Genomic DNA, 12,438 nt, shown 5'->3' on the forward strand with positions numbered 1-12,438 from the left:
CTACCTGCGGACCCCCTCTGCCACCTCCAGCCAGGACCCCTCTGCTACCTGCAGCCAGGACCCCCTCTGCCACCTCCAGCCAGGACCCCCTCTGCTATCTGCAGCCAGGACCCCCTCTGCCACCTCCAGCCAGGACCCCCTCTGCTATCTGCAGCCAGGACCCCCTCTGCCACCTCCAGCCAGGACCCCCTCTGCTATCTGCAGCCAGGACCCCCTCTGCCACCTGCAGCCAGGACCCCTCTGTCACCTCCAGCCAGGACCCCCTCTGCTACCTCCAGCCAGGACCCCTCTGTCACCTCCAGCCAGGACCCCCTCTGCTACCTCCAGCCAGGACTCCCTCTGTCACCTCCAGCCAGGACCCCTCTGCTACCTGCAGCCAGGACCCCCTCTGCCACCTCCAGCCAGGACCCCCTCTGCTATCTGCAGCCAGGACCCCCTCTGCCACCTCCAGCCAGGACCCCCTCTGCCACCTGCAGCCAGGACCCCTCTGTCACCTCCAGCCAGGACCCCCTCTGCTACCTCCAGCCAGGACCCCCTCTGCCACCTCCAGCCAGGACCCCTCTGTCACCTCCAGCCAGGACCCCCTCTGCTACCTCCAGCCAGGACTCCCTCTGTCACCTCCAGCCAGGACCCCTCTGCTACCTCCAGCCAGGACCCCCTCTGCCACCTCCAGCCAGGACCCCTCTGTCACCTCCAGCCAGGATCCCCTTTGCCACCTGCAGCCAGGACCCCTCTGCCACCTACAGGCAGGCCCCCCACCTGCCTCTCCGGCCAGGTCCCTCTTAGCAGCACCCCCGTTTTGCGCCCGCCCCCCGTAGCCATGAGTTGCCCTTGGAAGAGAGCCCCGCTGTTCAGGCCCTTCCTGGCGCTGCGGGATGCCAGCCCGCAGCATCACCCCCAGCAACCCAGCCTGCCCACCTCCTCCGCCTGCGCCTTCCACCCTAAGGCGGAAGAGGTGGTGCCGGGCGAGCCGGCTCCGCACTGCAGGGGACACCCCCTCTCCGCCCTGCCCGGCCCCACCAACTGGCCGCTGCTGGGCAGCCTGCCGGGCGTGCTCTGGAAAGGGGGGCTCAAGAGGCAGCACGAGACGCTGGTAAAAATCCCATCAGTGGGGCTGGCGGGGCGGCGGGGGACGCGCTGAGTGTGTGTGTGTGTGGGGGGGGGGTGCGGCAGTGGCTAACCCGCGCCTGGGGGCTGCCTGGGTCCAGCTGGACCTGGCCTGGGCCCCGCGGGGGGGGGGGGGGAGGGGAGAGCATCGCAGCGAGGTTCCTGCCTGTGCTCACCTGGGTCTCTCCCGCTGCTGGGGTCTCCCCGCCCTAGGCTGGCTACCACCGGCAGTTTGGGAAGATTTTCCGCATGAAGCTGGGCTCCTTTGACTGCGTCCACATCGGCTCCCCGTGCCTGCTGGAAGCGCTGTACAGGAAGGAGAGCGCTCACCCCCAGAGGCTGGAGATCAAGCCCTGGAAAGCCTACCGAGACTACAGAGGCGAGGGCTACGGACTCCTGATCCTGTAAGTGGAGCCGGGGATCCCAGCGTGGGGGGACAAGCCACACCGCCCAGTGACACCAGGCACCGTTTAAGCCTGCGGCACAGTGTGAGCCCCGCTTCACTGTGAAGATGAAGGCAGATACCGGGTGGGACTCGGGGAAATCAAAGATGCCAAGAGGGAGAATGGGAGCAGTAGCCGCACGCCGATAACGCTGCTCGGGCAGGCTGTGTACACAGAGCGAGGAGGAAAACAGATCTTGTTTTCAAGGGCTCTGCCTTGCTCAAGGCACGTGCCTCTCCCAGCAAAAAGCCGTTTCCAATCTGCTTACACCGTAGTGATGCTATAAACCTCCCACTGTCGTTACACAGGTCAGATTTCGTCTCCGTGCAGCCCGGCTGTGCCTTAGCTTATCTTTGCAACCGTATCCCCTGGAAGTTCTTTTCCTCTGAACTTATGACATGATCGTTAATCAGAGACAATTTGTTATTACACATTTGATCTATTTCTTATTGGAAATTGATTCGTTTTATTTTTTCCTACTTTTAAAGTGTGCTTAAGATGTAATGATACCTTAAGGCTGCTAGAATATATGCTCACATTTGGCAATGGTCTGATTAAGCTAAGGTAGCAGCATGTTTTGTTGCATAATGTATTTGTCTTGCTTCGTTTTTAACTTTGCTCCTTTTTCCTCTTATCTAGAGAAGGACAGGACTGGCAGAGAATAAGAAGTGCCTTTCAAAAGAAGTTAATGAAGCCCACAGAAATCGTGAAACTGGATACCACTGTCAATGAGGTACTTCACACTAAAGGTTGTGTGAATTCTTTTTTTCCTGTCCAATTTAATCATTTTATATGCAACTATTACAACATGAGGTAGTACACTTTCTTATATCACTCAGAATAAAACTGTACACAAAGCAACACAAGAGGCTGATTCCGAAGCAAAACAAACTGAGAAGCTGGTGGCTAAGCCATGGTCAACGTCTAGACACCATAAGAAGCATAGAAAATCACTGTTGCTTTGCAGTAGTCTTCCCCTAAATTTGTTGCTTTAGTTATTTGTTGCTTTAGTGATCTATTGTGATGCAAGTCCACCAGAATTTACAATTGTAATAGAAAAATATTTTAAAATGTTTATCCACTGCTTTGAGATTCTCTCTGTTGAACATAAGAACATCCTAGATAAGCTTAGGATCAAGTGAAACTAATCTTGGTTCCAAATCTTGTTTTCCCATCATTTAGGTCCTGATGGATTTCATGCATAGAATAGATGAGCTTTGCAACCACAATGGTGAAATTGAAGACATATATTCAGAGTTCAACAAATGGTCATTTGAAAGTAAGTTTTCTTCTTTATAATTGAAAATTAGATATTGATATAACATTTACATTTGAGCTAAACATTGTCAACAGTACCATGTTGGACAATGAGTAGTCCATGGGCCAGACGCAGTTCACCAGGATTAACCCCGGTCAGACTGCTGGTGGTTTATTTACCTTTGTGTCTGCAGGTATGGCTGCTTACAGCTCCCACAGCAGTCATGGGACAGCTGCCATAAATTGCTGTTCTTGGCCAATGCAAGCTGCAGAAAGTGGTGTCCCAGTCCGCACCGTTTCCTGCAGCTCCCACTGACCAAGAATGGTGATGCATAGTGAATGGGAACTGCAAGCGGATGTATCTGTGGATGCATAGGTAAGTAAACTGGCAGCAGCCTGCCAAGGGCTATCCCTGGCAAACCTCATCAGGCCCACAGGCTGCTTATTGTCTTCCCCTGGACTATAGGCAATAATCCTGTGCTAGTGGTAAATATGGCTAAAAGGGCTGCCTCATCTCTAATTTCTGATTCTCTTACATTTGCTAATAAACAATGTCAACAATAGATTTTGATAATAAAGCTCTGATTAAAAGCTCAGAATGATGTCTTTGATGAGACATTCAAAATTTCCTTATATTTGCATTAGGGAATCCATTAGCTCATTTGGCAAATAAGATGCCTATGATGGTAAGGGTACGTCTACACAGCAGGTAAAGTTGGAATAAACTACACAACTTCAGCTACGTCAATTGTGTAGCTGACGTTGAAATAGTTTAATTTGTCTTTTGGCGCTGTGTACACAGCAGGACATCGAAGGAAAAACACTCTTCCTTCGACTTCCCTTACTCCTTGTAAAATGAGGGTTACCATGAGTCGGAGTAAGAAGTCCTCCAGCTCAACATTATTTTGAAATAAAGGCTTGCAGTATAGATGCGCTCTTTGTTATTTCGGAATAACTAAAGTTGTTCCGAAATAATGATGCTATGTAGACGTAATGTAAGAGATGCCACTCAAAGGAAGGGATCAGTAGCACTGGAAAGAACTCTAATTCCTGTGAGTGCCATGACTAGATTTCCTAGCTCAGTATTGGAGCCCCATTATGTCTGAGTCAGTTGGTATGGGGGGAATCTTAAATGACCTTGAAGTATTTCTTTCATACCTCCATGTGACAGGCTTTTGTTGGTACATAATAAGAATATATATTAGAACTAAGACTCTTTTTCAGAAGGGTAATTGAGTAAGTGGTGGCTACTCATCTAGATGCTATTGTGAAACAATGTGTATATATTTTAAATGGCAGGTACCTGCTTGGTGTTGTATGGGAAGAGGTTTGGACTCCTGCAACAGGAGGTGGGAGAAGAAAGCCTAAACTTCATCAAGGCTGTAAAAACGGTATGGAGGAGGCTTTGGGCCAAATCTTCAAGGGCAATGAGGCATCTAACTCCTGTTGAAATCAGTGGGCATTAGGTGTCTAAACTGCTTTGAAGAGCTGGACCTTAGCTTTAAGCATGTTGCTCATTGTCTGCTCTATGTACAAACACAGTTCCTGAAACAGTACTCTTCTTTTTTTAATCAACGTGCGGAATTAGTGAGTTTGTTTTATGTTGTTTCACTACATAATTTCCAGGGCACATAATAAAACAGACATGAATTTCAGGCACATTTTTTCAAACACTGCCTGTATGTTTACAACTTGCACTTGCAAACCTGCTTCAAAGCAGGTACCTGGGCATCTAATCGTTAAATTTGCCTTCTGACTAAACTGTACCAAAAATAGTATAAAATAATAAACCAACCCTAGAAACATGTTTGGGCTACTGATTACATCTTTTCTCAATAGAATAGGCACATATGATGCAAAATTACTACCTTAGTTGGGGTATCACACCTATGTGAGATTGTTAAAATCACTCAGTGCAGATATAGGGGATTTTGTGCACAATTGGTGTGTGCTTACCCACTATTTATAGCACACTTGCTGTGGACCTAGTTCATCTGTGAATCCTTTCTGTCCAGGACAGATACCCCATCAGAAGCACAATTCTGAATTACTTTGAGATTTTTTTTAATCCACTTTTGCTCACTAATGATAATTGGCTGGAGATAACTCACACGGAACAAAGGACATTTACCTCCCCCCCCCCCCATCCTCCTTCTGTTCTGAAATTTGATTTGTCCTTTTCATATGTGTTCATTTTTTTAAATTGTATCCTTTGGTATGTATGGTTGTGACAATTTTCTTCCACTATTTGATCTGAGGAAGTGGGTCTGGCCCACGAAAGCTCATCACCTAATAAACCATCTTGTTAGTCTTTAAAGTGCTACATAGTCCTGTATTTTGTTTCAGGAACAAAGGTGTGTTTTCCTTCTTCATTACAGATGATGGGTACATTTGGGATGATGATGGTGACTCCTGTTGCACTTCACAAAAATCTGAACACAAAAATCTGGCAAGCTCATACCAAAGCATGGGACAGTATCTTTAAAACAGGTAATTTCTAAATACAAAACCCACATGTTTATGAACTCCTGGGAATTCTTACTCGGAATTCACTCACTTATAATTGTTGTTACATTGCAAAACTGCTGGTTGCTGACCTTCTCACAAAATGCAACATATTTTGCTTCTTACTCCAAACTTCTAATCAGATTGTAGGAAGAGCACTGTTTATACTGCTCCCGCAAAGTTTATTTGACTTTTCCTTATGACTAACCCTTTGCTCTATTCTGTAAACACATGATGCATAGGGAAAACCCATCAGTTTTGGAAAGGGAACAGTATAATTAGTAGTTCCACCTTTGAAACTGAGGTAAATAGACTGAAAGCAGTGTATTTGAGAACCATAGATAGCAGAGCATACCATCTTAAGGCTGTTCTTGAGAGACAAGGGGTTGCATGCTACAGAGAGATGTATGCTAAGAGTTAATACATATTTATGATAGAGCTCAAATTCAATAACTTTATAAATGCAGGTCCTGAGACTCCTGAAGTGACAAGCACTGGCTGGTTTTTTTTTTAACAGCTCTTATTGTTGGCTTTGGTTCTACTGGTCTTTGAAATTAACAAAAGATACTATATCCTCAGACTAAGATAGAGGTTTCCACCATCTTTCAGCCTGTGATTATTCATGTTAAAAATTAAGCAAGGTTTCGTAGCTCAGATTATTTAATATTGACCAGAATATTTATTCTCACTGTTGTACAGTGAGTGATTCATCTGTAAGGTTCAGATCTGTTGTATGATAGGAGGAAAATAGACACTACTTCACCACGCCCAGTTTGGTGCATGCGCATTTCATTGCTTTAAAAACAAACAATAAAAGTTTCTTCATTCATAAGGAGCGAGTTCTGACACCATGGCTTGTGTTGAATAGAACCTCTCTCATAAACTAGTTCTAAGGAAGCTATTCGTGGAGCCAAGTACAACTCATGGTGAATAAGGATGGCAAAATCTGGCACACTATGTTTAAAAAAAAAGTCTTTATCAATTTGGAATCAAAGATTTACTATCACAGAGTTAAACACACTGCAAAGTTTCCAGTTAAAAAACTAGGATACTTTTATGCTCAACGTCCAAATCTCGTTGGCTTCCAAATCCCATTGTCCCCTTTGAAAAGCCAAGCCAATGTACGTTATCCTTATGTTAGCAGCAACCCATGTACTCATAGCTGAATGTGTAGCTTACATAAAAAGTCATTGATTTCTCTCATACCTCTATCAGGCTGAATGCCTTCTAATTGTCAGTAGTTTCCTCCAGCCATCCCTGATTTTTATCAAAGAGGGAACGTGGGTGTTTCACTGGGAGACGGGATACCCACAGGAAAAGGGCAATATTATTTTGGTGGTGGTGGCTCAATAAACATTGTCTCCTCTCTCCTGACCATCAATTTTTTTATGAATTTTAGCAATGTTTTAATCACTTTCTCCCTGTCTATCTCCAGCCAAGTGTTCAATTGACAACAGATTAGAGAAATATTCTGCCAACCCCAGTGAAGATTTCCTGTGTGACATTTATTTTGGGAGTGAGCTCTCCAAGAAGGAACTGTATGCTTCTATCACAGAGTTCCAGATTGCAGGCGTTGAAACGGTAAAACTAGTTTGTTTTCAAAAAGTTTTTTTGTTTTGTTTGTTTGTTGTTTGAATGCTGTCATTGCTGATAGCTTATCACATACCAGACTGAGGGCCCTTACCTACATTCAGTGCACATCAAGATTACACACCTGGAGCTGTGACTGTTTGTTGTTAGTCCCATTTTGAGTATGGGCATCTTCACAGTAACTGAAATTAGTATCATAGCAGGTAGCTAATTTTCCAGCTCTAACAAACCTTTCTGTCTCTAAGGGTGACTTCAAATACCTAATATGGAACTGATATTCTCTCTGGGCAAGGCAGAGGGGTGCCCAGCTCTGTGGGTGGAAGGAGCAGGGCTGGGGCTAGCCCTCAGCAATGCCTGGAGTGCGTTTCACCTCCCCTCACCAGCCTTTCAGTGCTGCTCAGAGCGCACCATGTGGAGCTCCAGCATGATTTAAAGGGCCCAGGGCTCCAGTAGCAGCAGCAACAGCCAGGACTCTCAGGCCCTTTTGAATTGCCAGGCCCATGGCTCCCTGTGTCCTTCCCTGTCCACTGGCCTGCTCATATTACTCAATATTCTGGTGGTTTTGTCATTAGAGTTCTCTATGCATACACAGCTCATGCTTGTCTTCTGGTCATGTTTCAGACTGCCAATAGTCTACTGTGGGCTCTGTATAACATTTCACGCTATCCACACGTCCAACAGAAGCTTTTCCAGGAAATACAGAGTGCAGTGTCTGCTAACGAGAGTCCAAATGCAGAGGACCTGAAGAAAATGCCTTACCTAAAAGCATGTCTGAAAGAATCTATGAGGTAAAACTCTTTACATAATTTCTGAGTAAATCAAAATGGGCTCTGTGAGACTAATATGCCATAAGGGGGAAAGGTATTCCAGTAAGTATAATAATTTCAAAATGTCCACGTAGGTATTCAGATTAAAATATTATCCATATCTATGATGAGGCAAAATCACGGTAGATTAATTCATTGTATGTATTTTACTGTAGGATAACACCATCTGTGCCATTTACCACTCGTACACTTGACAAAGAAATAGTGCTTGGGGACTATGTGCTACCTGAAGGGGTGAGTACAATTTGTTACTGTAGGTATCTTAAAATAAGCATTTTATAATATAATTATGAACACAAGGTAACCACTCCAGTCTGAAAATGTCTCTTGATGGTTTGCTGGTCGCAGACTAGTTCCCATCATGTAAATGCTTTTTTGAAGCATTTAGACAGCATAGTCATGAGCTTAGCATTGGCAGCCTAAAAAGATGAAGGCATTCAATGTTGACTTAAATGATAAATATTAAAGATTTCTCAGAAACTGAAAGCCATTGAAATGGATAACATTGGATTATAAATTAAGGCATTAATTTCACTGAAGGGGATAATCTCAGGCATTCATTTTTTACTCTTTGTGGTCCACCTCACCAACCCCTCATTCTGCTATTTCTTATTTTTCACCTTAGATTTGGCAGTTCTCAATAGGTTAAAAGGCTAGCATGGAGAAAGTACTATAATTATCTAATCTCCTCTCTTAAAAATGTGTCCTGGTATAACGCCCTTGGCTTTAATGCAGTTGCACCGCCTTAGACTGAAACTGAAGTTAACATATTTCCGAAGAATTGTAGTGTTGATTCCAAGACATTCTTCATATTTTCCATTGATGTTTGTCTTCTCTTTCATGATTGTTTGATATACCCAGAAAAGTACTACATTACTTTTTGAGAAAATAACTTTTGCTTTCCTTTTTTATCAGCTTTTTCCATTAATACAAAATGACTTATTCAGTTATTCCAAACCTGTTCTTAACTGAACTTTTCCCACTGCTTTTATTTCCAGACAGTGTTGATGCTAAACAGCCATGCCTTGGGATCCAATGAAGAGTACTTCAGTGACTGGACTACATTTAAACCAGAGCGTTGGCTTGAGAAGAATATAATAAATCCTTTTGCTCATATTCCTTTTGGTATTGGGAAGAGGATGTGCATTGGGCGTCGCTTGGCTGAACTGCAACTTCATTTAGCCCTTTGCTGGGTAAATATTGCATTATAACTTTCTTTAAACTGCTTGCAACTGGTCTGATTAGCCTAATTTTTCAATCATATCTTGAGCCAAAGTCATGCTTGGTCTCCTGTAACTCATGTTTTTGTGTTTACAGCTTGTTCGCAAATATCAGATTGTGGCAACTGACAATAAGCCAGTCGAAGCTCTGCATTCAGGAATATTGATCCCCAGCCGAAAGCTTCCCATTGCATTTCAAAGACGATGAGGTAAAGTGGATAAGTGGCTTTGGGACATAGTAGACTCAGTTCTGCTCCAGGTAGTAGTACCCACTACTAAAGACAGGGGGGCTGTTTAGGCATAACAGAATTTGACCTGTGCAATTTAACATCACTGCATGAAGAATCACATTTCTTAAAAGTCAGTGTGCTTCATTGCCCTTAAGTAATTCTTGTAAACTACAAAAGAAGCTACGAATTGCATAACAGATTGATATAACTTTCCAGTCTTTGACTGTGTTAAGTACAGTGGCCCATAACAGTCTATGTCTGTCCTCCAGACAGATAGCGAAAACTAGCTCCTCATCCCCCACTCCTCCATGTATAACAATTATTAGCTGGAATCCAATTAATGGTTTTCTTCTGCATTTCTAGAAGACTTCGTCCTGAAAATAACAATATTTTTCTAATGTATTAAATCAAAGTGTTGGCCCATTTAGTTTCACCAGTGGCAAACAACTGGTGCTGTCATTAAAGGCAAATCACCATATAAGGAATAAAATTGCTTGACCTTCACTTGCATAACACTTGAACTGTTAGTAAAGGTGGGCCAGTCCAGGAGGCTGGATTCAGATTAGAGCTTGGAGTTCAGATTCAAGGTTAGTTAAGGCTACACTTTGATTCTGATGGTGCCAAAGTACCATGAACTTATGTGAGATTTCATAGTCAAAATACTATAAGATTGGCTGTACACATGCCTGATTTAGCTTGTACTAAAGCCAAATGTAAACTGGAAAATTAGATTTCATGGAGAGTTAGACAGGAGATAGAACCAAGCCATTAAAATAGGGATTTAAGTGGAATGGGTCCTTTTACTAATCCATTAGACAAGAACAAAATTTACCCTATGAGAATTAAACAATATGCTAAACGTATTCTTTGATTGTACAGAACTGTTCATTATATGAATGGACTCTCTGTTTATCCAGATCTTCTGTGGACTGAGGACTATGCTATTACTGCCTTTTTCTGATGACAACACATGTGAATCTGGAATGCCAAAGCCAGCAGGCATGAGCCGTGGGGGAAATTGCCATGGACATGCCTTCAGGAAAGCACTGAGAAGGCCAGAAATACTGTGAAGAAAAGCTCACCTAGTCTTTACACTGCATGCAAATGTGTCAGAGTTAGCAGGTTTTTCGAAATGCATTTCACAGTCCTAAAATGAAAGAACAAAAGTATTGTGCACATTTTGCATCTGTGGGCTCACAGGACAACAAAGTTCAGGGAATTTTCTGGTTTGAGCATTTTAGTGTGGGCTGTGGAACTCAGCATTGGGTGCTAGTCAGTACTGAGTGAAGAGTGTTACCTGAAAATCTGGAAGCTGGAAGTTGTTCAGGGTTTGAGAAAGGAATTAGTCTCAATTCTATGTGTGTCACAAAGGATATCTCCTTGGGAAAAAAGGCATGAGTGATGGACCTGCTAGTTTGGGGGTGAGGTGGGACAGGGTAAAGAAATCTTGCCTTGTTCTTTTCCAGTCTGCCCCTGTTTTGTGGATTTAGTTGAGGATTTCCATCTGCAGGTGACCTTTTAACAAAAGCACTAAAGAGGAAAGTAACAGAAATACATTGCCCCCTTAAGAGATTCTACTCTTTATACAAGGAAAATAAGATCAAGGCCTTTTACATGGACTTGTTAATTTATTTGAACCCTGCCTCACTGTGATGCCTATGTAACCCACACTCCTAGTGTGGTTACTGAGCAATGCAAGTGGTATCTAGTCCACAGCAACAGTTAAGATCAAAAGGCCTCTACAGCATGGGCAGGGAGCCAGCTGGCTTTTAGCTCAGACGGTAGAGGCTCCTATACTTGGTTTTAGAGCTCCCAAGTTCAAATCCACCTGGTGATGGTTACATGTACCTGAGGGATTCTCAAACTTCATTGTACTGCAACCCCATTCTGATAACAAAAAATGCTATATGACCCCTAGAAGCAGGGACCAAAGCGCAAGCCCCACTACCTGGATGGGGGTGAGGGAAGACTGTAACCTGATATCCCTGCCCTGGAGCTTTGGCTTTGAGCCTGGTGATGAGGCTCCAGCTTTTGTTTCAGCCCCAGGCCTCCACAAGTCTAATAGCAGCCCTAGCAACCCCATTAACATAGGGTTCTGACCTTCACAATACATGAAAATGGCTAGGCAGCTAATGTGCAGTGACTGCTGTTTATTACACTAATCATAATTGTCTCTCTGCTTATGGTCCTGTTCTCTCACCTGCCCTAATCCTCCCAATCTGTGTCTCGTTACATCCTTTGATTATAGCTCTCTCAGCCAATGGCTGTCTTTTTGTTGTAGGTGTAAACGGTACAAAGCACAAAGAGGCCACTTAACTAGGGCCTTGAGGAGTTACTGCAATACAAATTAAGAAGTTAACAGGGGCTGCATTTTGCCAGATGAGCAATATAAGATCTGAAAAATACAGGTACTTTAAAGTACCACCAACAATAAATATTTCAAAGGGTGTTGTTTATGGGGAGGATCATGGTTTGTGAAACTACACATGGATTTCAGTACCTGTGTCTGTATCAATGGGCCTGAAGTGGTAATTGCCCTCTGTCTGATGCAATACAGTATACCTAAAATGGCTCAATAGCATACTTCCCCTTACATAGTTAGGTGTAGCTCCTTTCTAATACAGCGTTTGTATATTATGTACATTGCTTTTTTTTAAAAAAGAAGTTATTTTTTAATTTGTATGCTTTAAGATGATGTAAAGTCTTAATAACTGTCTGCCTCTTAGAAAGGTTTGTTTCTCTTTCTTTAGGAGATGGTTATAGTCATATTTCAAATAACTATTATTGTGTATAAAGAAAATTGTGAACATCCTGCTTTTCCTGTGCAATTTTGTAATAAAACAGTTTAATTTTGGGGGAAAAAACAAGTCTTCCATTCTTACTAAATATAATAAATATGGTGATTCTTTCACTGTACTTTACATGAAATAGTTTCTCTAGCTTACTGAATAATTACTTTCTACCGCTCTGGAAATCTCTAATTATCAATACTGGGGCCCTATTTATCCCCATAAAATGAGAGAAAATCTGATGCCACTATAATCACACACAGAGCTCTAATAGAGCTTCCTCTGGCTTCCCATTCAGAAGGCTGTTGTGTTTGAGGCTCACCTCACTGGGCATTCTATGCTGTAAACTTTCTGAGTTTGAAAAGTCCAAGTCTGTTCCATCAGGAGTATCTAGGCACATGCCTAAGGTATGGAGCTTCTATCATCCCTTTGAGAGCTCTCTCTCTCTCACACACACACACACACACTTG

General features: G+C 43.4%; 1 protein-coding gene across 1 annotated transcript; it reads left to right on the forward strand.

Moving 5' to 3' along the window:
• Positions 1-634: 634 nt before the first annotated feature.
• On the forward strand, positions 635-12,046 carry CYP24A1 (cytochrome P450 family 24 subfamily A member 1). The gene is made up of 12 exons (XM_075901168.2): positions 635-1,093; positions 1,321-1,511; positions 2,190-2,283; positions 2,733-2,829; positions 4,107-4,198; positions 5,186-5,297; positions 6,748-6,893; positions 7,524-7,690; positions 7,885-7,963; positions 8,728-8,922; positions 9,047-9,158; positions 10,097-12,046. Exons 1-11 carry the CDS (start codon positions 821-823, stop codon positions 9,155-9,157), a joined length of 1,557 nt encoding a protein of 518 aa, XP_075757283.2. The 5' UTR covers positions 635-820; the 3' UTR covers position 9,158; positions 10,097-12,046.
• Positions 12,047-12,438: the final 392 nt, after the last annotated feature.

This window comes from Pelodiscus sinensis, chromosome 17 (assembly GCF_052426305.1).
Source record: "Pelodiscus sinensis isolate ZL-2025 chromosome 17, ASM5242630v1, whole genome shotgun sequence".
Lineage (NCBI taxonomy): Eukaryota > Metazoa > Chordata > Testudines > Trionychidae > Pelodiscus > Pelodiscus sinensis.

Coding starts and splice junctions, on each gene's coding strand:
- CYP24A1 (XM_075901168.2), top strand. CDS start 821: ATGAGTTGCCCTTGGAAGAGAGCCCCGCTGTTCAGGCCCTTCCTGGCG. Junction 2,284..2,732: donor TGGATACCACTGTCAATGAG/GTACTTCACACT, acceptor CCCATCATTTAG/GTCCTGATGGATTTCATGCA. Junction 4,199..5,185: donor TCATCAAGGCTGTAAAAACG/GTATGGAGGAGG, acceptor TCTTCATTACAG/ATGATGGGTACATTTGGGAT.